Source organism: Dermacentor albipictus, chromosome 1 (genome assembly GCF_038994185.2).
Source record: "Dermacentor albipictus isolate Rhodes 1998 colony chromosome 1, USDA_Dalb.pri_finalv2, whole genome shotgun sequence".
Taxonomy (NCBI): domain Eukaryota; kingdom Metazoa; phylum Arthropoda; class Arachnida; order Ixodida; family Ixodidae; genus Dermacentor; species Dermacentor albipictus.
Genome location: NC_091821.1, coordinates 460,328,407 through 460,353,589, shown reverse-complemented (window position 1 = coordinate 460,353,589; position 25,183 = coordinate 460,328,407). Strand labels below are relative to the sequence as shown.

Genomic DNA, 25,183 nt, shown 5'->3' with positions numbered 1-25,183 from the left:
TCACGGAGCGCCTGAACAAGACCCTCGCCGACATGCTAGCAATGTACGTCGACGTCGAACACAAGACGAGGGACGCGGTCCTGCCGTACGTAACCTTTGCGTACAACACGGCGGTGCAAGAAACAACGCAGATCATGCCGTTTAAGCTTCTTTACGGCAGAAACCCGACGACGACGCTTGACGCCATGCTGCCGCGCGTAACTGACGTAGAGAATGTTGACGTCGTGAGCTATCTCCAGCGCTCCGAAGATGCCCGACAGCTCGCCCGCCTGCGAATCAAGAGCCAGCAGAGGACCGACAGCCGACACTACAACCTCCGACGACGCTTCGTCGAGTACCAACCTGGCGACCGTGTTTGGGTCTGGACCCCGATACGCCGACGAGGACTCAGTGAGAAACTACTCCGACGCTATTTCGGACCCTACAAGGTTATCCGACGTATATGCGCTCTGGACTATTAGGTCGTGCCAGACGGCATTTCGCATTCACAGCGGCGCCACGCACGATCTGAAGTGGTCCACGTGGTACGCCTTAGACGCTTTTACGGGCACTGACGAACTTCGCCATTTTTGTTCTGTTCTTTGCTACGAGTGCTTTTGTTTATTACCTTCGTTTGTTTGCAGCATCGGGTCGATGCTTTTTAAGAGGGGGGACTGACACGTGTACTTATCTTTATCGGGCGACCACCTTTCGCCGTTTAACAACTGTAATCGCACAGCGAGGGACGCGCCTGCATGTATCCGACGTTTCTGGAAAGTTACCGATGCTTCTACCCGGCTGTCTGTTGTCGCCGAACCTTGTGTTATCTGATTTCATCGCGTAACGCGAATGGTGTAGAACTTTGTGGAAGGCACGCGGGTCCGAACGATTAGTCTGAAACATTCGACGACTGCTCTATAAAAGCCGACGCGCTTGACCCGCTGATCAGATTTTCGACGATCGCCCATAGAGAAAGAAATTCAACAAGAGGGGACAGTCTTCAAAAACTGGCAACAGGAAACACGTCACGCCTAGTTTCAACAACGTCCGTTAGTTGACGCGAGCATCAGAAAAAAAGAATGTGAAATAAACTTCCAGACAACGTTTTATTTTTTTGATTCCGTCCCACTAAAAGTGAAAAAGTTTTGTGTGTAAATGAACTTATATTTTGCAACCTTTTGTTGCGTTGCCTAGCAACAAGCTAGCGGCACGCCAGGCGCGCGTGCATACGTCATGCGCCAGACAAGCCGCCGGAGTGAGCGAGGACGGTCGTACGTGCGAAGCTCGCGGGCTCGGCGACCCGTCTGTTTTGGATATAGCCCATTTTTGGGGGGCTCCCGGCCTTCTCTATGCTTCTCTTGCGTGTCGTCTGCATTTCCACACGGCACCACTGAACTACTGGACTACGGCAAGGTGAGAAATTGTGTTTGACAGTGTGCGGCGCATTTTATTCACATTTAGGCTTAGTTCGAGTGGCGCAGTTAGCGAAAAACAGCACCGCCGTCCTGGCGCAGTTAATTTGAGTTAATGCCTCGTCCTGAGAGATGTTTGCGACGCTTTCTATGAGCCGCAACATTACTGTAACTTATTTCGGTAGTATTTGGGTACGCTTGCCGCGCCCGGCTTATTGACGCAGTCAGCGAAAACCGGCTCGGCCGTGTGACGCATTTGCGCGTGTGCACTACGTCGTAGCGCCTGAGACAGACAAGTTTTCGCGCATTCTGTGGCCCCCAACATTATTGTAACTAACGTCGTTATATTTGGGGTAGTTTAGAAGCACGGTTGCCGCGCCCGGCTTATTGACGCAGTTAGCTAAAAGCAGCTCAGCTGTGTGCCGCAGTTTCGCGTGTACTGAATCTTACTGGTAGAAGTTCGTGACGCATTCTCTGACCCGAAAAAAGTATTGTAAATTATTTGGTAACTTTTTGGGATACCTTGAGGCTTGCTCGCCGCGCCTGGGGTTGTGAAGCTGTTAGCGAAAAAAGCAAGCCGCGGCCGCGGCCACAGTGAGTTAGTTTTGCGTGTACTGAATTTTAGTGGGACAAGTTTGTGACGCATTTTATAGCCCTGCAAGAACATATACATTATTGCGGTACTCATGCTTCTCGAAAACGCGACGAGCGATTGCCGAGAGTGATAACACGGGAGTGTTGCATGCGCCGGCAGGACGCGTAAAAGATAACACGGAGGAGCTCAAGAACATGACATTGATGTATTCTGAGCGACTGAAAATAGGCATTGCACCGACGAGTCTGACTTGAGTGCGATTAGAAGGCATTCTGCGAGCGTGTAACATGGTCTGGCCTAGCCTGTGTTGTAGCTACCTTTGTGTACTTGGCGTACCATCGTGTCGGCCGAGGCGAAGTTGTTTTGGAAACGCGCAGTCACCCATGTATTTGTGCACTTAAAATGCACGAAATAATGCCTGGGAAAGGAGAGGTGCTTGAAAATCGGATGTTCAGATTTTATGGCATTGTTTCGGAGGAGTCTTTGCTGCGAAATGTACGTAAAAGTGAATTTATCTGTAATGCCGCTCATTCACCACTTACGCACGTTTCGCCTCTACACGCAATACTCCTGTTAGGTCAATATACGGAAATCATACTTGCTTGTAATTTACTTTCTTTCAGCTGATGGCATCCGGTGGAGCATCGTACGGCAATGACTGCTGCTTACCTGGTGCCACAACTTTGGATGAATCCAGAAGAAGCCCGGAACGAGGATTTATATAGAGCAAAATAAACATTCCATCATTTCAGAAGACGTCTTTCGTTTTCTTTATGAAATTGCACCTGACAGATCCGGCGAAGTCTTGTAAAGGTCAATCGCAATCGTTTCTACTTAAAACGATTCCACGCGAAGGCCACGCGAGGTTCAGCAGAAGCGGAAAAAAAAAATGAATGCCGTGCCGAGCAGCCGAGCCGGCGTGGCGTGTACCAACTGGTTTTCAAAACGCGCGCGCCCAAAACCGAAACCGGAAGGAGTCAACAACATCCGCTTGGTGTGCTACAGTCAATTCGGCCGCTGGGCTCTATGGGAGTGTCCGCTCTTGTTGAAATATCTTTCTCTATGGATCGCCGACTGTGTTCGCCGCTATCGTTGCGCTTTAAGTGTAGCCTGTTTTGTCGGCACAGGTTCACCCAATAAAAGCTAGTTTTGTCTTGCACAGTACTGCTAATGTGTTCTTGAACGTCACTACCACGTGACAATATAAGGGTTGGGTAAATTCCGCACATTTCTCGATCACCTGATTGATAGTGTGAATATGGTCTATTGTTGAGTAGCCTTTACGGAATTCTGCCTGGTCCTTTGGTTGACAGAAGTCCAAGGTGTTCCTGATTCTATTTGCGATTACCTTAGTAAATAGTTTGTTGGCAACTGACAGTAAGCTGATCAGTCTATAATTTTTCAAGCCTTTGGCGTCCCCTTTCTTATGGATTAGGATTATGTTAGCGTTCTTCCAAGATTCCGGTACGCTCGAGGTCATGAGGCATTGCGTATACAAGGTGGCGAGTTTTTCTAGAACAGTCTGCCCACCATCCTTCAAAAAATATGCGGTTACCTGATCCCCCCAACTGCCTTCCTCCTTTGCATAGCTCCAAGGCTTTTACTTCTTCTGGCGTTACCTGTGGGATTTGGAATTCCTCTAGACTATTCTCTCTTCCATTATCATCGTGGGTGCCACTGGTACTGTATAAATCTCTATAGAACTCCTCAGCCACTTAAGCTATCTCATCGATATTAGTAATGATATTGCCGGCTTTGTCTCTTAACGCATACATCTGATTCTTGCTAATTTCTAGTTTCTTCTTCACTGCTTTTAGGCTTCCTCCGTTCCTGACAGCATGTTCAATTCTATCCATATTATACTTCCTTATGTCAGCTGTCTTACGCTTGTTAACTAACTTCCAAAGTTCTGCCAGTTCTATTCTACCTGTAGGGTTAGAGGCTTTCTTACATTGGTGTTTCTTGACCAGAACTTTCGTCTCCTGCGATAGCTTACTGAGACGAAAGATCAGTGCGCATTCTTTAATAGCTCAAACTTCGTCTGAAGAGGCTGTTCGGTGCTCTTAGGTTACCTTAACTGCTATTACACGAAGCACGCACAACCAAATTGAAAAAGAATTTCGCACTGGTTCATTTTTGTATTGCTGCCGATTAAGGTTGCATAAAAGAGCCCGTAAAACTGCTTTCAATGCTCTTCATCATTTTCATCCACTGCCGCGCTACTTGGGCTTTCCCTCCAGACTGGTCGATGAGTGGCTGGTCTTTGACGACCTGCGCCTACTGAGCGACCGCTGCTGCGATGCACCACCGTGCGACCTATCCGCCAAAGTGGAGCGGTCTTCGCTCGGCTTGCTGTCAGAGCCTTCGCCAAGGCTCACGTTGCTCGCTTTGCGCTTCAACAGCGGCACCGACGGCGCTGACGTTTCGTTGACATTCTTGCCCACCAAATCGGTTAGCGACTTGGTGCTGGACCTCCGCCGCTCCAAACCCTTCGATGACACTGTAGCCGCAGTAGAAGATGCGGCTACCGAAGTCGCACCAGGGTCCGGCACCACCGTTCGTTCACCGGTTGGAGGAGCATGACTTCCGGCTGACAGGCTCGTCTTACGACTCGCTAAATTGGTGAGCGACTTGGTGCTGGACCTCCGCCGCTCCAAACCCATCGATGACACTGTAGCCGCAGTAGAAGATGCGGCTACCGAAGTCGCACCAGGGTCCGGCACCGCTGGTCGTTCGCCGGTTGGAGGAGCATGACTTCCGGCCGAGAGGCTCGTCCTACGACTCGCTAAATCGGTGAGTGACTTGGTGATGGACCTCCGCCGGTCCAAACCCATCGATGAAGCTGCAGGCGCAGCAGAACCAGCGGCTGCCGAAGCCGCACCAGTGTCCGGCACCGCCGGTCGTTCGCCAGTTGGAGCGTGACTTCCGGCAGACAGGCTCGCCCTGCGACTCACTAAATGGAGGATTTCACTGGCCCTTCGAGCCATGCTCTGACGTCTCGAGTCAGCGAGAGCTGGTCCTGCTGGTACGAAAAAAAAGGGAAAACGACTGCTGTTTAGTCTCCATTAAAATTGTCCAATTTTGTTCTTATTTTATGCCTAAACAATTAACATGAATCTTTCGTGCATTTCCTAGTCAACGCTGAGTACCCGGTGCTTTCAGGTGACAAACAGCATATGTTTATCAGCACGTCACATGTTGCAGAGAAAAAGGGGGCGAGTGCAGTTTGTTAAAGAGAGGAAAAACACAAGTGACATATGACAATAAGTATTCAGGGGCATAATAAGCTCCGCCTCCCTAAAGGTTTTAAACATTTGTTATAAGTTTCACCAATCTCATAAGCCTAGCATAGTGAGGCTCGTAGAATGAGAACGAATGAGACAAGAATTGCGGCAAAGACGCTAGCGGGAGATTCATTTATTCCCCAACTAAGTAGTACGAATACACTAAACGCGTAAGGATATGATAAAGCCGAATAGTCGCAGCCTTTGTGAACGTTCTACACCATCGCATTGGGGAGAGGGTGCGATGCACGCCTGCACATTCTACGCGAGCCTCATCAATCTGTTGAAACGGCGGCGGCACCAAATGCGGACACATGAACGCAGGGAGAAAAAGCCGTGTAAATCAAAATTGATGGGAAAGAAAACTCAATCAACGCACATGGTTTCTGTACACATGTGAAATAAAACTGGTGAGAAATATGATGGATGGTTGCTATATTCATGATACTGATAAATGCATATTGCGCGTTTCTTGTGGACGACGCAAGTGGGCGCCCCGACGGATACGACGAAACGCTTTCTGGCTCTCGAGCTGTCAGCTGAACTGGCCAGCGCTTCATTATCCTTTGTAAATATACTTTGTAAATAGTCTCCAGTCCTTAATCCTGCGTTCGCGTAACATATTGGTGGAAGGGGGGGGGGGGGCGTTCCCCGTCCTTGCCACGGAGCTCCGCAGCGGTGACACCGTCCTGCTTTCCGCCATGGCTCCCGGTGACGAAACCTCGTCTGATTCTACTCCTGCGACCCCAAGAACAACGTACGTTATGGTTACCAGCCCTGGCGATCCTGGCATCCTGGCAGTGATGGTGGCATATTCTTCGGCCAAGACAATGTCGACGTTAAGGACTGGCTCAACCTGTATGAGCGTGTTAGCCAAAACAACCGCGAGGACCCTACCATTATGCTAGCCAATGTCCTATTCTACTTGGGCAGAACTCCTAGTGTCCGGTTCCGGACACACGACGACGAGATCTCTAGCTGGGATTCTTTCAAGGAGAAGGTCAGTCACCTCTTGGGAAATCCCACTGGTCGGCAGCTGGCTGCTAGAGAGGAGCTTGCTACCCGAGTTCAGTCTTGCACTGAATCGTATGTCTCGTACATACAAGACGTGCTCGCTCTTTGGCAGAAAGTCGACGACAAAATGACCGCGGTTGACGAAGTCGGCCACGTACTTAAAGGGATCGCGGACGACGCGTTCAACTTGTTGGTCTTCAACAATGTGTCCATCATCGACGTCATTGTCAAGAAATCCCGCCGCTTCATTCCATAGTTCTCCCGGCTCCCTAACACGTTTGCGACTTCGTCTTGCGTCGACCTTACCGCTTCACCACCCTTAAATGAGCACGTCACACGTATTGCTTGCGCGAGCTCGAGACTACAAATCCTGCGCCGTTCCATCCACGCCCACTTGACGCTACCATTGACCAACCAGACCCAGCGATCTGTCTCATTCAGGCAGTTGTGCGGCAAGAATTTGCCAACCTCGGTTTTCCTGATGCCTGCTTCGTCTTCCGACCTGACGCCCGACTGGTGCCGACAGCTACGCCTCAATGCGATTTGTATTCCCCTCCCAGATACCGCAGACCTACAGAGTGCAGAACTCCGGATGACAAGCCCATTTGCTTCCGTTGCCTACGCATTGGCCACGTCGTTCGCCACTGCCGCACCTCCTGGATATCACCATATTCGAGCTCCTTTTCTTCATCTAGTCGCCCATATGCCGACCTTCGCCGTTACTCGCCGCTCTGTATGCCTCCCACCTCTGACGTATCCGTCGATGACAGTCTTCCTGGTAGCTCGCCCTCACCTCAGAGCCCCAGCCACGTCGCTATTCACCGCCGACGAATCATGGACTCTCCTGGGCGGAAAACTAGGCCATGCAGCTCGTGGAGGTAGTGCTGCATTATCTTCGTCGCGCCGAAATCCTCCATTGACGCTGCCAACGAACCAGTACTCGATGTTCACGTCGACGGTGTCCCTTTGACGACGTCAATAGATAGTGGAGCCCAAGTGTCCATAATGAGTTTTAACCTCCGTCGTCGACTGAGGAACGTTCTCACGCCTCCTACTATTCGAGCCGTACGCGTGGCCGATGGTAGCCCTGTTGAGGTCAGTGGAATGTGTACTTCCCGTATCAGTATCGCCGACCATAACGTTCCTGTTCTTTTTACAGTGCTGACCAATTGTCCCCATGACCTAGCCCTCGGACTCGACTTTCTTATAGCGCATTCAGCTTTGATCGACTGTTCTGCCGGTACCCTTTGCCTAGAACTTCCTCTACTCGCGCATGTCCGTGCCGTAGTGCCGAACAACTTTAGTACGACCGCCTTCGTCCGCCTGCCGCCTAAAGCCTTGACTTTCTTTGATTTCCTATCATCTTTTCCTGTGCCCGATGGTGATTACGTCGTCACATCTGTTCCTGATGTCCTTTTGATGCGCAATATCATTGTGCCCCACTCCGTCGTCACCATCGCCAATAACCGGACATGCGTTCCCTTCGTCAATTTTGGCCTGACAAAGGAAATTCTACCCCAAGGTATATCGGTTGCAACGCAGCGTGCCATAAGAGACGACGTTTTCAGTAGACGTCTGCTGCAATTCTTCAGTACGTCCTCAGGACGCTATTTGCCGTGACGCTACACTGTGTCCCATGATTGCTGCACACCTATTGCCTCAACGAGCAGCAGCTGTGTGCCGCCTTTTGGTTTCCTACCACGCAATCTTCGACCTCAACAATCGCCAATTGGGCCCGACTTTTAAGCATCACATAAATACTGGTGATGCCAGTCGCATTCATAGCCGGCCATATCGAGTATCTGCATAGAGCGTAAGGTTATCCAAGATGAAGTGAACAAGATGTTTGCCAAAGGTATTGTTGAAACTTCGCCGAGCTCTTGGGCGTCACCCGTGGTACTTGTTCAAAAGAAAGAAGGCACATCAGCTCTCTGCGCAGATTATCCTAATCTAAGCCACGTTACCAAGAAAGACGTCTACTACCTCTTGCCTCGCATTGACGACGCCCTCAATCGTCTCCACGGTGCCAAATGCTTTTTCTCAATAGACCTTCGCTCTGGTTTTGTGGATGAAATTTCTGTGGATGAAAAGGACCAAGACCGCGCTCGTCACACCGGAGGGTCTGTATCAATTCAAAATTATGCCAATCGGTCTATGCAATCCGCCAGCTACGTTCGAAGGCATGATGGACTCTTTGCTTCAAGGGTTCAAATGGTCAACATGCCTCTGCTACCTAGACGATATTCTCGTGTTTTCACCTACATTTGAGAAAAACCTTAAGCGCTTATCAGCCGTTCTTCCAAGTTTCCGTGAGGATGGGCTGCAACTAAATTCATCGAAGTGTCACTTCAGTCGTCGGCAGATTACAGTGCTGGGCAACCTCTTCGACGCTTCCAGTATTCAACCAGACCTAGAGAAAATTCGTGCTGTCACGTCTATTCGAGTACCTCAGTCTGTCAAAGACGTCCGATGTTTTGTAGGACTCTGCTCCTACTTCCGACGCTTCGTTAAAGATTTCGCAGTTAATGCCCAACCGCTTACTGACCTTCTGAAGAAGGACGTGCCGTTTACATGGAGAACTGCTCAAACTTCCGCGTTTGCCCCGCTCACCAACTTTCTCATCACACCAGCTACACTGGCCCACTTTGACCCGTCGTCTCCTACAGAGGTGCGCACCGTTTCCAGTGGTCATAGTTTCGGAGCCGTCTTAGTCCAGCGCCAACAGGGTCAAGATCGTGTTATCGCCTACGCTAGCCGCCTCCTCACAGAAGCGGAGCGCAACTATTCGATTACAGATCGTGAATTCCTGGCGCTCGTCTGAGCGGTTTGCAAATTCTGCCCCCTACTTGTATGGAGAGCACTTCTCTGTAATCAAGGACCACCATGTGCTCTGCTGGCTTTCCTCACTCAGGGATCCTACCGGCCGGCTTGGTGGCTGGGATCTGCGGCAGCAAGAATATTCCTATGCGGTAGTGTACAAGTCAGACCGACTACATCAAGACACAGGCTGTTTATGACGCTATCCAGTGGATGAACCACCCACCGAACCTGACCCCGTTGCCGACGCTTGCGTTTTCTCCATTTCTCTGCTGCTACACGTTACCGACGAGCAACGCCATGATGCCACCTAGCGTGCCACCATTGATGGCTTGAAATATTCGTCTTCTGATTCGTCCCTTCGCCTGTTTGTTCTCTGGGATGGTGTCTTGTACCACCACAATGTATGCCTCGATGCTCCTGCCCTACTCCTTGTCATTCCTAAGCTCCTCCGGTCAGCTGTTACTCTGGATAGCTGTTACTCTGGATAGCAGCTGATCACGTCCTACTCTGAGGACCCTCACTGACCGAATGGAAACTGCTCCTACTGATCCATCGTTACGGTGGTTCGTTCTCAACGACGAGATATTGTACCGCCGCTTTTGTCATCCTGACGGTCCTCCCCTTCTCGTCGTTCCTCAACACTTCCGCTTAACCGTGATTCAGGAGCTCCATGACACCCCAACTGCCGGGCACCTTGGGTTTGCTCGCACTTACGACCGCGTGCGCCACCGCTTCTACTGGCCCGGCCTCGCACGCTCCGTACGGCGCTATGTAACTGCTTGCAAGCTCTGTCAACATCGCAAAAAGCCAGCAACGCTTCCCACCGGGTACTTGCAGCCGATCGACATTCCACCTGAGCCGTTCTTTCGCGTCGGTTTGGATCTCGTTGGCCCTTTCCCAGTGTTCAGGTCCGGCAACAGGTGGACCGCTGTCGCTACTGATTACTCGACGCGCTGTGCCATCAACGGGCATTTCCCACGAGCTGCGCAACCGACTTCGCAGGTTTCCTACTCCGGGATATCGTTTTAGCACATGTCACCCCGGGACAGCTCCTTCCTGACTGCGGCCGCACTTTCCTTTCCCAATTCATCGCCGATATCCTACGCTCATGTTCTACCAAGCACAAACAGGCTACCTCCTATCATCCCCAGACTTAATCGGGCAATTACTGACATGTTATCGAAATACGTTTCACCCGACCACAAGGACTGGAATGTGGTGCTCAATTATGTCACGTTCGCCTATAATTCTCCACGCCACGATACTGCTAGAAATTCCCCCTTTTACTTGCTCTTTGGTCGTGACCCCGTATTACTCTTGGAAACTTCGCTCCCCTTGATACAGGATTCGAGGACCGAATAATGCTCGCGACGCCATCGCCCACGCTGACCATGCCCGCAAGCTTGCCCGTACTCGTCTGTTGGCATCGCAGGAATCTCAACGGCACGCTTACAGTCGCCGCCACTGCAACACAATTTTCACCAGGCTCTCTCGTGCTACTTTTGTTCCCTTGCCGCCAAGTGGTGCTCTCCGAGAAACTTCTTCCATAATACAATGGCCCTTACCGTGTTCTTAGTCAAGTCGCCAATGTCACATACGAGATAAACCCGGAGACCTCCGCCACGCCACCCGATTCCACATCACCTGACGTCGTACACGCCTCTCGGCTTAAGCCTTACAATGCCCTTACCGACGGCCCCATGGCAAGCACCGGGACTGTGTTTTTTCTGCCGGGGGTCGTGTTACGGTGGGAAAAGAGAAAAGGTCGTCGACGGTGAAGAGGACGAAGTGTCAAGAGCCTCTCGGGATTCTCGGCAGCTGTTTATATACGCTATGTAAATACACCTTGTAAACAGTTTTACACCCATGACAATATTTTTGGATTGAGGGCATTATTTTGTTCGTGCATTTCTTAGACGTCCCGTTTTTTCCCTAATCTGTATGTCTTTCATTCATTTCCAGCTTTGTCCATTTTTTTGTAATGACCATGTAAGCCGACTTTGTCTTTTGTTGTCTCGACTTTTGTTGGCACGCCTGTCTTGTTTTTGAGCAAGATACCAGTTGGTCTGATCGCGGAAATTGTGTTTGTCTATGATACAATGCGGTTACTTTACGACTGTATTGGCGCAAATTACGCCCGTTCGCTTATTTTTACAACTGTGCGACTAATCTTGACTTCTTACATTGTTCACACTTAGAGGTTGATATCTCGTGCGACACCTACAACATTCTAAAGTAACGAAATAGGAGATTTTGTTAAGAGGTTACATAATTAGAAAGCCAGATGTAAGGTAAGAGAAACAGCAATGAAGTGAGAAAGGCCTTGTCTTCAACGAAAAAAATTGCTAAAGAGGTTCTAAGAATTGGCTACTTAGGCGTAAGCATCCCTTGGCTCGGCGGTTACTTCGGGTTTGCTTATTTGCTTTTCCTAGCCTATGCATGCGTAGAGGTAGGGGCGTATCCTTGCTTTTATGAAGGGCCTAAATGTTGTACGCATTAGTGAGCCGCCTGGAGTTGACGTCACGTTTTCTAAGTTGTTTTTGGAAAGCGAACTTATAGCAATAGGAATGGTTTGCCGACCACAGGGTGAAGGTAGGCAAGTGCTGAAAGAGCTGCAAACGTTTATGACTTCTGTTACGTTGGGTGACACTGAACTGATCCTCTGTGGCGATAACAATTTTCCGGGCATTGACTAGAATACTTTCACAGCCGCATATAACGAGGTTGTCAATAATGAAGAACTCATGGACAGTACCTCCTGTTTTGACCTAAGAGAACTAGTTCATGAATACACGCGCGCATATGGCGGGGCTAAATCTCTTCTTGATCTTGCTTTTGTCCGAAGTATCATTTTAGGAACCATTGAATGTGATGTGGTTTATGGGACAACTGATCACAAAGCGGTATTTGCACAGTTATTTGATAGTGAAATAACTGGTTAAGATCGCACATTTTCTTGACCTCAAAAGATGACAATGTCTCTGTATTGGACAGATTAGAATATTGTTATGACGATTTCTTTTCCAGTGTTGGTAAGTGTGATATCGAATGTCTGTAGTTGAAGTTTAAGAATACAGTTATGCTATCGGGTCCCCAATTCTACAATTATCTGCTTTTGTATGGGGCAATCAGTGATTTATAATTTATTCTAATTATTCCAGGCACTTCAGCAACTCAATTGAACATTCCTGGAAACCCGAAGTTAGAAAGCGAAAGTAATTACACCACTAATGAGGTCACACACAAGAAGGTGACATGATATTTTACCGGCTAATAAATGGAGAACAGTTGATCCGAGCTCTGTTCGTGCGTTGCGTTCCCCTAAAGTTAACCTGAAAAACATCTATGACGAGGTTTGAGTTCCACTAAGAGGCACCTAAGACATACATTAGCGTCGGCTACTATTTTTTAAAGTTTCTTTTTCAGATTTACTTTGAATTTGGTCACCAGTCGTCTTAGTGTTTTCTAATTAATTTTAATTATTCCAGACACTTCAATACATCAACCTGTAGATAAACTTAAGGCCTGGCATCATATATAGAGAGAAACCCATTTATTTTGTACTGTACTGATTTTCTTTTCTATTTTTGCTGATTTATTTTGAATTTCCTGCCCAGTCGTCTCAGCAAGTGAACTGGAAGTTCTGCGCAAGAAACAAGAGTGTCCCTCGATGCTCCTGCTCCTGTCACTAATAAAAGAATTTTAAAAGTGACACATCTAAACATGTGCGTTTCCCTACAGGTTATGCTTTTAAAAGGTGCCATATTCTTTCAGTGTTTCTATTTCAGCCAAAAAAGAATATGTTTCAGTATTCTTTCTACCCGCGAACGATAATAAAGTGAAATGACTAATACTCGCGCGCAGTTGAAACCGAATACACTGAAAATTTTGAAAAATTGATTACCAGCTGGCTGGTTATTGTATGCGTTTTTTTCTTCTATATATGTATACGGATTCATATGCATGGTGATGACGATGTGCGTTCTTTTTCATTTTGTCTGCTGCTCTTTGTTTGAGAGTTGTCATAATGTAATCACCGTTTGTTAGCCACTCTGCAACGACTCCCACTGGAGTCATCAGTATTGTGAAATACATGAAATAAAGAAATGTCTACACATTGGTTTTCCGGGGCCAAAGCAATGAAATCCGTGCACTGAATGGTGTGGAGATGTGTTATCAGGAAACTCCATGTCCCCTTCAAAGCGATGGTATCAACTCAACCGGAACGACGGGACAACCACTTCCATAGGCGCCGACTAGGGGGGGGGGGGCGAAGGGAGGGGGAGAGGGGTTTCGGGGTCTTAGCCCTCTCCGGAAATTTCTAAGGGAGGGGAACTGAGCCCCCCTTCGGCGATGCCGAAGCCTGCTCTCCCCCACTTCCACACCTAACGTGTCATTGCCAGAGTTTTGTCACCCACGTCATATGAGGTCTCTTTTGAGTTGCCTCGACCTTTTCACTTAAAATTGTATTGTGGCTAATAGCTCACCGCATCATTGTTGGCGCGGACGTGCACATATTTGAATTCATACTTTGCTTTATCTCTGCAAACATTGAAAATAGGAGAACAACCGCATAAGTATTAGCGGCGGCAGCCTCATCCATAGTTTCTCACTTCAACATTGTTTTAACTTTGCACTGTATATTCACATAGACAAAATATATTTAGACATACACACAGGACAAAGCTTATTATATTTACAAAAGAGATGGAGGTAGCATATTAGAGATTACTTCTAAAGTTATGGATAGTTTGTGCCTAGGTAATGAATATGTTGCTTTATGTTCACCACGATTCAAATTGCTTTGCGTGTTTTTTTGACCATGTAAAGAAAGACTACAGAATTCAGTGACCTCTTCGGCAGTCTTTTATGAATGGCGTGTGCAATGCACGTGAATGTTGGGTGTCTCAGTATTGCTTTACTTTCCAGCAAGTAATGCTGATGAATCATAAAAGAATGTTTCTAATAATTTACACATTTATTCGGGATGAAAGCATCGTCACTTGCGTGCAAAGGTCATAAATATATACAGGGTGTCCTAATTAACTATGATGCACCAAGATGAAAAAAAAGGGCGATGCGTTCCTCGAAAAAAACCTAGTGCATATTGTTTACAGTACAGTGTAGTAGCTGCCAGTAATTTTTTGTCACTGATATTTATTTAGGTAATTGTAATTATTTACCTAACTCGAACGTACTATTCTCGATTTTCAAAGCAGCAATGAGGCATTTGTAGGCACAGCCAAGGGACATCTCACTGTGGTATCTTCCGCGACGTACTAATTACGTACTAACTTATTTCGTCGATAGATAAAGCCAGCGAAATGTGAAAAATACCATGTCATTACGCTCCCACAGGCATCATAAAGCAGCGCCCTCGAACAAACTCCCTTTGAGTTAGCCAGAACGAAGTAAAGAAAGTGAAGAAAAACATCGTGATCAAGCTAGTGCCTTATATGCCGCGCTTCTGCCAATGTAGCACGTCGCGTGTGGTTTGGTTGGAGACGAGGTGTGGTAGCTGTTATCTGATAAAGTGGACGGATGTTTCTTTTTTTTTGCCGGAATACCTATCCCCGCAAAACGAATTCACAACGTTAGCGCAAATGTTTAAATGTGCGTTTTGTTTCGTCCCGGTCGCCATGTCCTTCGCTAATTATCAGAAGGCAAACATGATCCTTGCCTTGGAAGCTTCAAATGACAGTAAGAGGAAGGCCGCAAGTATGTATATCAGTCGCGGAAGTGTGACGGTAGAGCAAACGCGTCGATTATCATCAGAAATGATGAAAACTTGAGACAAACTGGCTGCTTCAAGAAATAGCGGCCGGATGACACCATCTCCCATCGTTCCCCCACTCATCGATTGAGTGAGGGAACAAACGAGAGTTAATTGAAATCAAATTGAGTTAGTTGAAATCAAGAAAAGGAAATGGGCATGGGCAGGACATGTAATGAGGAGGGAAGATAACCGATTGTCATTAAAGTTTACGGACTGCATTCCACGAGAAGGGAAGCGTAGCAGCGGGCGGCAGAAAGTTAGGTGTGTGGATTAGATTAAGAAGTTTGCAGGGACAACATGGCCACAATTAGCCGTGACCACAATTAGCCACAATGACCGGTGTAGTCGGAGCAGTATTGGAAAGGCCTTTGCACTACAGTGGGCGTAACCATGCTGCTGCTGATGATGATGACTCCGTCTCTGAGTCCTAGCCTACGAATGGATGTTCGAGCATTTATGGCTTCAAACCCTCATGCTAACATGCGGGACGTGGTCGCCCAGGTACCAATTACCATGTCATCAGTTTCGACGATTCTAAATGACGCCTTTCACCCGTATCATATCAACCAACACCAATACTTGGAAGATAGGGACCTGTGGAATTGTCTAGATCTGAAGAATTGGGTCCTCACAAAAGGCTATGAGTCATCGAACTTTTTGAGGAACATCATGTGAACAGATGAAGGCAATTTTCGGAGAAACGCCCAGGTAAATTTCCATAATGCACACTATTAGAGGGACTACAATGGACGCTGGGTAAAGCGCAATCGGCCCCAGTAGCCGTGGTCGTCCAATGTGTGGTGAGGAATTTACACTGGTGCTACTATAATCAGATCCATCTTCTTGGATCACACACTGTCTGGACAGCGTTACGTGGACGAAATCCTTGAAAGAGTGGTGGATGAGTTTGTCCACGAAGTCCCGCTGTCACGTCTTCCACTTCTGTAGTATCAGCAAGATGGAGCACAAGCACACAGCAGCAGCCGGGCACGAAACTGGCTGGATGCGACTTTTCACGAGCAATAGATTGAAAGACACGGGCCTGTAAATTAGGCGGCCAGGTTACCTGACCTCTCTCGCTCGATTTTCTTCTTTGGGATTATGTGAGAGATCGTGCTTACATGATCGCGATGAACTTAAAATTAGCTGTAGACAAGGATAACAGATGTCTGCCGTAGAATTCGAGCGTCGGTCATCAAGAAAGCCACTGATGATGCGATAAAACGGACTCAGTACTGCGTAGCTGCAAAAGGAGACCAATTAGAACACGTGCTTTATAGCAGTAAGTGGTGTTCAACAGCGGTTGCGAATTCATAGATAATAAGGGCACACTGAAATCTGATGTATTTTTTGTTTGTTTCTTGTACAGCAGTCGTGATTTGCAATTCGGCTGGGACACGTGGGTACCTTCCCGGTCTGTTTATTTCGCTTTTATTCTACACCAGGAACCTGTTTTTGCAGCAGGTATACACTTTCATGAAAACTAAAACCTTCACTTTAATTTGGCTTCGCTCCGAAGCAAGTTCCTGGCGTGAAATATAGCTGCGCGCGCACTCTGTTGAGGAATGCCGGGGATTTTCAGACATTCCATGCCTTTTACATGGCTTTTCGCGTTTCGTGCGTGGTCAAACTGGTGCTTCGGCCGTGTTATCATGGTGTTCTTGTTATCAATGCGACCAAGTCGACCTTGAGAGACGGTTAATAAGGGTGATGCAGAGAGGAAAGAATAACTGCAAAGCTGCGAAAACTGCTGTTGGTTCTCCTTTCGTAGCTATATAAAAGTGGAGCACTCTTTCTTCGGGTTTGTGACAGGCATTGCTTTCAATCAGCTTATTTGAGGGCGCTGCTTTATGATGCGGGTGGGAGCGCATTCACGTGGTATTTTTCATATTTCGTGAGGTTTGCTTGCCAGTCGGAAGAAATTGCACGCAATTAATACGTCGCTGAAAACACAGCAGGTAGATGTCATTTGGGGATTCCTGGGTGTGCCTACAAATTCCTCATTTACACTTTAATAATTAGAACGGTACTTCTCAGATTACATAATTAATCATAATTGCCTAATTACATTTCAGGAACCAAATAACTACTGGCGGCTGTTAGATATGGTGCCGTTTCCTGAGGCTACTTCGAGTTCCCCAGACCACATCGAATCGCAGCACAGCTAATTGAGGAATGCAGAAGCAGGAAAGCACATTCCAGAGGAGTGCACGAGCCAACAAGTTCACGTGCCAACAAGGTCGTACGCCGCCGGGATTAGAAGGGGTCCTCGGACAATAGAGCCCAATCGTCCACCTTCGCCTTTGAAGAAGGCATTTGCCACCACTGCGGAGCCGAGCCACCGGTAGCAGGTGGGCCCTTGTACAATGGAGCATGAGCGCCCCCCCCCCCCCTCCTTCTCCACCTTAGAAGAAGTGGATTGCCACTCTGCGAGGCAAGACCGCAGGGGGATCAAGTGATCAAGTGGCAGTCAGCGGCAATCTGTTGCAGTGCTCTGAATGTTACTCTGTTTGTTGGCAGCATTCATCGAATGACCACCCGTGCGTCTTGAAGTGAGGGACGGAGCGACAACCGTATTCAAGTTATCACCGTCACCAAGATTGCACTATCATCAGGCCGTTGCTGTTCACCGCTTCATACCACGGGAACCACGCGAGCAAAGGACAAGAAAGTTCCCACCGGGAGGCGCTACTGGAGCCGGCAGCAGCTACAAAAGGCTACGCGAGCCACCGCAACCCTGCAGTCAGCGGCAATCTGTTGCAGTGCTCTGAATGTTACTCTGTTTGTTGGCAGGTGAGCTGCATATATATATACATACATATAGATTTTTTTCCGCCGCTGACTGCAAAGCGTTTTTTCGTACAGTGTTTGATCCGGTACTATGACTGATAGCAGTGCAGAGTGTGGTTTATGCAATGCGATTTTTGAAGATGAATGTAGCGTTACTTGTGCGGAATGCAGTTTGTCTTATCATTTTGGGCAGCACTGTTCTGGTATTGCTGAGTCGACATACACGTCAATGGGGTCTGCGAAACGTGAGAAATGGCGTTGTCGTACATGTCGCGGAGACTCTAGAGCCACTGCCGCTTCTGGGAAGCTGTCGCAGGACAGCTCTTCAGGCATATTGGCAAGGTTATCTTCCCTCGAAGACAAGCTGACAGCTATCCTTGGTCTAAAAGACGTAATTGACAGTCTTGCACTGATACCAATACACGTTGATAAGCTGACGCTCACTTGTCAGTCTCTGCAGACCACAACTGTTGAGTTAAAAACATCAGTCACGTTCATGTCGTCACAATACGACAAGCTTCTTGAACAGTGCAATAGCAACTCGCAAGCAACGAAGAGACTTGATCAGAAAGTGGTTTGCCTTGAGGAAACTGTATCTGAGCAGGCAAAACAGATCAGTCACTTACAATCGCAACTAAATGACAGTGAACAGTATACTCGCAGAGCTAACCTGGAAATAAGCGGATTACCGGTCACGGCAAATGAGGACTTGCCGGCAGTCTTGTCGGACCTGGCTGTGAAGCTTAATTTGCATGACCATACCGCGGAACAGGTATGTGCTGTTCACCGCTTATCAGGAGGCCAGGGAAAAATACCGGTGATATTGGCTAGATTCACGTCACCAGACTTGCGAGATAAATGGCTGCAGGCAAGGGCTCGACTCAGGGCGTTGGCCGAAAACAAACAGATTCCTGACATTTTTTTCAGTGAGAACCTGACTCGTGCGAACAGTGAACTTTTTTGGAGGGCTAGGGTTCAAGGCAAAGCAAGGGGATTTAAATTTGTCTGGGTGCGAAATGGGAAAATATTTGCGAGGAAGACCGAGGGTGCTACTGCTCTAAAAATCTCGTCTGTAAGCGACCTTGATAAGATGGCCTAAGATTTGTAGTTCCTCGCAAAAGAGTATGTCGTTTCCAGATTTCGACTCCTTTGTTAAGACCTTTCAGCCAGCGTTGGGTTGTTCTTGTACCATTCTTCACATTAATATTCGGAGCATCAGGAAACACTGGGATCAATTTGCGGTTACGGCCTGTGCTCTCAGTGACTTTGTTGACGTGTTTGTATTAACGGAAATTAACATTACCGACACTCTAACCGATGTATTTAGGCTTCCTGGTTACCATGCCTATTTCATTACACGCAACAACAGCAGGGGTGGTGGCATTGCGGTATACTTCAAGGAATCATTGATGATCTCCGAGGTTACCGTTTCCTTCGGCACAGCGGAGGTCATGGCCTTTGAAGTATCCTGTCGTGGTATTTCATTTTATCTTCTTGCTATGTACCGACCTCCTAGTCAAAATGTGTTGGGATTTATTGAAGAATTACAAACTATACTGAAAACCAACTTTGTTGCTAAAAACGTGTGCATGATAGGGGACATCAATATCGATTTGATGAAGGCTGATCGCCATGGCACTGAAAGTTACTTAACAGTACTCGCAGAATTTGGCATTGAACCACATATCGCCGATCCTACTAGAGAAGAATTTCTTAATAATCGCCTTACTACTACTTGCATTGACCACGCTAACGTCCGTGCGTCGGACATTTCTTCAGTGACCGGAGCTGTAATCAGACAGAAACTGGCAGATCACTATTACATTGCGTGTCGCCTTATGAAAACAGACTCTATGCAGCCCGCTAACTCTACCAGGTGTGTTGTGACGATTCTAGACCAAAAAAAGTTCGATAATCATGTCACTGAATATGATTGGGATTCATTTACTCATAACAGTAACGACACTGCGTACGATAGCTTGGTCACGATATTAGGCGAAATAAAGAAAGTGTGCAAAAAAACCTTGGTTGTGAAGAAACGTAAACTTGACTGCCAGTGGCTGACTGCGGAAATCCTGGCTGCTATCAAAGAAAAGGACACTTTCTGGTCTCGATGCCGCAGGGCGCCAAAAAATGACAAACTTCGAGCAGAATATCGTTGCATCAGAAATAAGGTAACTGCGCTTATCCGCTTATCAAAGAGGAAGTTCTTTGCACAGCAGTTTCACAACACTCGTCGCGACGTAAGGAACACCTGGTCTCTGATAAACCAGTTACGTGGTAACATACGCTTGTCCGTCCAAGAAACGGTGGAGCATAATTTCGGCGTAGTGTCGCCTATTTTGGCTAATGAGTTCAATAACGTATTTTCGGCTGAGCAACGGGTCGCAGTCCAAAGTTTGAGCTCGACAAAGATTAAAAACAGTGTATCGCCATCAGCCTTCCTTCCTCTTATGACAGAATCTGATCTTTTCAGCATTTTGTCTAGTCTGAAACGTAATAAATCCGCCGGACTTGACAACATTTTCATAGCTGATCTGATAAGAAACATTACAGCTCTGAAACATGTTCTGCTATTTATTTTAAACGGCATAATTGCAACTGGTACATGGCCAGATTCACTGAAGAGTGCTCGCGTTATTCCTCTGTACAAAAGTGGGAAAAAGAATGATATTGCCAACTACCGCCCTATTTCTGTTCTTTCCTGCATATCCCAGATTTTAGAAAAACACGTACTTTCTGTGATGAATGCATTTGTTGCTAAACATGACCTAATGAGTGTGAATCAGTACGGATTTGTTAGTGGGTCTGGAACACAGGTGCTATTAGAAAATCTCTGATTTACTGCACCAAAGCCTGGAAAACAATGAGGTGGCATTTGGGCTTTTTTTGGACGTAAAAAAAGCTTTCAACACAGTAAATCATCAAATTTTAATCTCTAAACTGTATTCATATGGATTTAGGGGTCCTTTTTTGTCACTAATTAAAAACTATCTTCACAATCGCTCACAAGTAGTCATGTTTGGGCCTATCTGCAGTGACGCGGTAAGTCTGGTGTGCGGTGTCCCGCAAGGGTCTATCTTATCTCCTTTGTTGTTTAACTTATATGTGAATGATATATGTGACCACGTGAAAGCATCCGCCGTATTCCTTTATGCCGATGACACTTTACTAGTGTCAAGCAACCCTGAGTTTTCATGTGCCCTGGCTAACCTTCAAGAGGACGCTATTAAAGTTAGTGATTGGTTTGCCTCAAACTTAATACAAATAAATAGCACCAAATCCAGACTTGTCTGTTTTCGTAACCCGCACAAAGATGTACCAAGCGTCGCTTCCATATATTTACACCCTTCATATTGCTCTTTGTGCTCTTGTCAACCTATAGCTAGCGTCCAGTCGGTTAAGTATCTTGGTGTGCACATAGACAGTGATCTGACGTGGAATACTCATTTGAGCCACATTTGTAAGAAACTTAGAAGTGTTGCATGTTTGTTGTTTAATTTAAAAACCATGATGCCTTTTTCTATCAGAAAACTAATCGCCCAGGCTCTGGGGTATAGTGTTTTAAGATACGGTATGTGTTGTTTTTTTAACTGCTCTATCACATGGAAATGTCGAGTTAATAGGATTTTGAAAAACATTGCTACAAGCGTCCTACACATGCCACAGAAGAATTTGACCAGCAGTGTCTTTAGAACAGCCGGTTTGCCTTCTTTCGAGAATCTTTTTAAACAAATCGTAGTACTTAAATATTTTTGGAGCAGTGCATACAGGCACATAAATACGAAACCGGTACCGTTGAGACATGTTCCTCGTTATCTTAAACCGAGAGTGCGCACTCGTTACGGTAAAGCAACAAGACGCTATTATGTTCCTGCTATCTTCAATGAACTACCGGACGATGTACTTTCTTTGTCCACCCGCAAAACACTGAGAGTTGCTGTACAAGCGTTAGAGAACCTTTAATATGTACTGATGTTATCAGTGTATCTTTGATAATGTGTGATGGTTGTGCCAAATGCACAACCAGCTTCTGATGGAGTTCTGGTGTGTCGCGTAGATTGCCGCGGCTGCCGGTTGTCGCCGCACAAGCCCTCTTGTGGCTTCGGCGCTTCCGTTTTTTGTATACTGTTTTAACTATGCTGAATAAAGATTATTATTATTATTATTAAGCAAAGGGGCCCAAGCGGCGATCGCCGCGTATGACACAATTGCACGGGCGCCTACCATTGGCTGAAAGTGGCGTCATCTGAGCGGACTCTCCCATTGGTCGAACATGACGCGACTTCCAGTGCTCGAAGGGTTTATAAGAAGCCTTCCAGAGAGACCAGAGCATTCCCTGATTCCCTGATTCACCTCTCTCGAACGTCTTGCCACGGGCCGCAGCGCCCGAGTTGCTGCCGGCCCGTAATGACTGTACGACTGTTACTTGAGTCTCACCTCTCTGTATATAATGTAAAATAAATACTCCCAAGTTTGGGTTTTCATCCCGAAGTCCGTCCTTCAACCCCTACGTCTGGTTGGCAGCGGTAGGATCGCCTCCGAATGCATCAGCTGGTGGCAGCACTACGGATAAACCTTCGTCGAGAGAGATCCTAAGGAACCGGGAAGAGCGAAGAAGAGAGAGCCTTCGTCGAAAGAGGTCGGAAGAAACTGGGAGTAGCGAAGAAGGAGCGAGCCTTCAACCCAGGGAGTCCGGAGGAACCGGGAATAGCGGACGAATGAACCGGATGGCAGGGTGCTGCAACCGTAAGTGAGCGCGTGGTTTTTTTCCTTGTCATTCGCCAGACTCAAATGTTGTGTGTTCATTTTGATAGTTCTGGGAATCGGGAGTTTGATGCATTGTGTGTTTGCACAAATTAATTAAGGAAAACAGTTTTAACCACCTGTCGGGGCAGCTGCCATGGTTCTTAGAAGGTTGACGAGGTTAGACTTGTTGTTGGTGTGCGACGATTTGGGAGTTGAGGCGGACGAACGGATGAAAACGCCAGATATCATAAAGGCGATTCAAGATAGTGGCAATGATGGCAAAAACATTGAGCTTGCTTGGGAGGTGATACAGGAGCCACGGGAGCGTGAGCGTCGTGTACGTGTGCGAGAGCGTCGTGAACTTAAGAATAAGCGTACGCGTGAAGAACGCGAGAATGAACGGAAGCATGCGCTTCAAGAACTTACACTTAGGTGTGAGCGTCACGAACGTGAGTATCAGGAACGTAAGCATGAGCGTGAGCAAAAGTATGAGAGAGAGAAGGCAGCACTGATCAAAGAGATACAGTATTGTGATCAGTTATTGGCACAGAGACAACGGCTTTCTGAGAATTCTGTAGGTAGTACAGAGCGAAACAATGAGGCAGTATCGAGCGGATTTTCGCAAAAAGCCGACGAAAAGAGTAGTGCCTGTGAGATTGGCTGCAGATTCATAGGAAAAGGGAAAAGGCTAGCTGCTAACGATGCCTTAGTGGCAACAGAGGCCGTTAAAGGCCGCAGTGAGAGCGACGAGGTGCTGTGCCAAGAGATGACTGTGGAGACAGCTAGGCCAGCTGCGAACAAATTGGCACAGTTACCGCGTGTGTGCGTCGCTGGTAATGTTAGCGAGGCTGCTAGCGAAGAAAAGGGTACTGCTGATCCGACAGACGCGAGCACCCATGTAGAGCCAGATGTGCGTGCAGAAGTGAAGTGCGAGCTGAGCGATGCAGTTGAGAGTAGTTCTCGGGATGGCGAGCTCCGTAGCTCACGAGAGAACAACTGCATTGTTCAGGGATCGGTGTGGCTCTCCGCCAGTCTATATAGCCTAGATAGGGATGGTTCAGTTATTAATCATTCGGACTGTGCGCGTGAGACAGTGATCGATACCGACGGGCTGTGTGCCGATGCACAGCGTGAGCTGGGCAATGTAGTAGAGGGCAGTTCGCAAGAGTGCGAGTTGTCTAACTCGAGTAAAGTCTGCTGCATTGTTCCAGAGTCGGTTGGGCTGTCCGCCAGTCGAGGCAGAGAGAGTGTTGATTTAAGTGAGAATCACTCAGACTGTGCGGGTAAGAGACCGATCCGGGCCGACGAAATGTGTACCGGCCAGCACGAGGCACGAGAAGGCGACATGAAAGCGAGTGCCAAGAGAAATCGCCGTAAAAAGAAGCGCGGTAGAGACCGAAAGACGGTAACAAATGTAGCGCCGCCAAAGATGGCGAGAAACCCAAATGAGCAGGGCGCGAGGAGAAGAAAGGTGCGGTTGTCATTGACGATGTTGACGCACCCAAAATGTTCAAACCACCGGTCAAAGGGGGACCGCGAAGCATGTTCTGCAGGGACACGGACAAAGGGCACGGGGCAGTTAAACTCCTCGTCGTTCCGTAGTTCTTATCAAAGCTCAGCGTGCAGTTCGAAGAAACGCAAGGTGGCAGGACGAGACCAGGTGGGGAGTAGCGACGCGGTCAATCGAGTTTGTGTTGAAAGCGGGGCGCGACGACGCAAATTGGCAGGAGACCGTAACGTCTTGGGGGAGCTGATAGTGAGTCAGCCCTTTTGTTGTCCCTCCGTAGCCAGAGTGGCTTTTAAACCGCGCCCACCTCGAGTCAGACTCAAAGTATGAGTCAGACATAAGCGTTTGGAAAGGCAGGCCAAGAGCGCTTCCGTAGAAATGGAGTGTTTTGTTTTCAGCATCGGAAAGTTTTCGCGATTTGAGACTAGGATTTCTTTCAATATGTAAACGTATGAGCTTTGTTTGTGTTTTCGTTCGAGAAGCTCGAGATTTGAAAGATGCGTTTTAAGTAAACCTGTAGTCTCGCGAGATGTTCAATAATAAGTACATAGGCTTTCTTTTTTGTGTGTGTAAGTAACCTGAGTGTCAAGGTTCATGTTGAGAGGCCTATCGTAACGCGCGTGTGTGGTATTTAACCGTCTTTCTTTTTAAGTGTTTTTGAATTTTCTAAGGCTAAGCGCGTACATTTTCAGTGAGTGCATGATTTGCACTGAGAAGGGTTCTTAGCTCCATTAGCGCATGTCCTGTGTGGACGGAAGGAAGCAGATTTATGACTGGGTTGCTCGTGTGTGTAGAGGGCAACCGTATTCTGACTTCTCTGATAAGTATGCGTGGAACGAGTTATTAAAATACGCATTATTTTAAGGGTTCTGCGGAGTGTGTAAGTCCCGCAAGTTTAAATGTTCGTTTATGTCATGTGTCGTGTAGGACTTTCAGGGAAGAAACGTGAGTAAGCGTAAATGAAAAGTTTGCCTAAAACGCAAGTACGCGTTTTGTTTAGTGACCACAATGCTAGTGCGCTTGTGATTACGTGCTTGTGAGGTTGACCAGATTGTTCAGTGGCGCCAATACGTGCGATAAGTACGCCACTGCGATAGATTGGAAACATGCTGTTCGTGTAGTTAGGCCACTTAAGTTATGTTCGGGTGTTTTCATTTGTTGTTTGCATCGTCGACGACCCTTTTGTTTTGCAACAACAATAGTACTCTGGTCTTGTCTGCAATCGAGGAGAAATGGATAGCTGTTTGGAAGGGTGGT

The 25,183-nt window shown here is 47.4% G+C and overlaps 1 protein-coding gene across 2 annotated transcripts in view; it reads right to left on the bottom strand.

Moving 5' to 3' along the window:
• Positions 1-4,093: 4,093 nt before the first annotated feature.
• Positions 4,094-25,183, bottom strand: part of LOC135902852 (streptococcal hemagglutinin-like) — a 121,021-nt gene continuing 99,931 nt past the window's right edge. The window contains exon 5 of one of the 2 annotated variants that reach the window (XM_070532422.1): positions 4,094-5,008. In XM_070532422.1, the coding sequence (XP_070388523.1) occupies positions 4,206-5,008 (803 nt within the window). In that variant the 3' untranslated portion in view covers positions 4,094-4,205. The remainder of the gene's footprint in view (positions 5,009-25,183) is intronic. The other variant, XM_065433126.2, reaches the window with a different exon arrangement.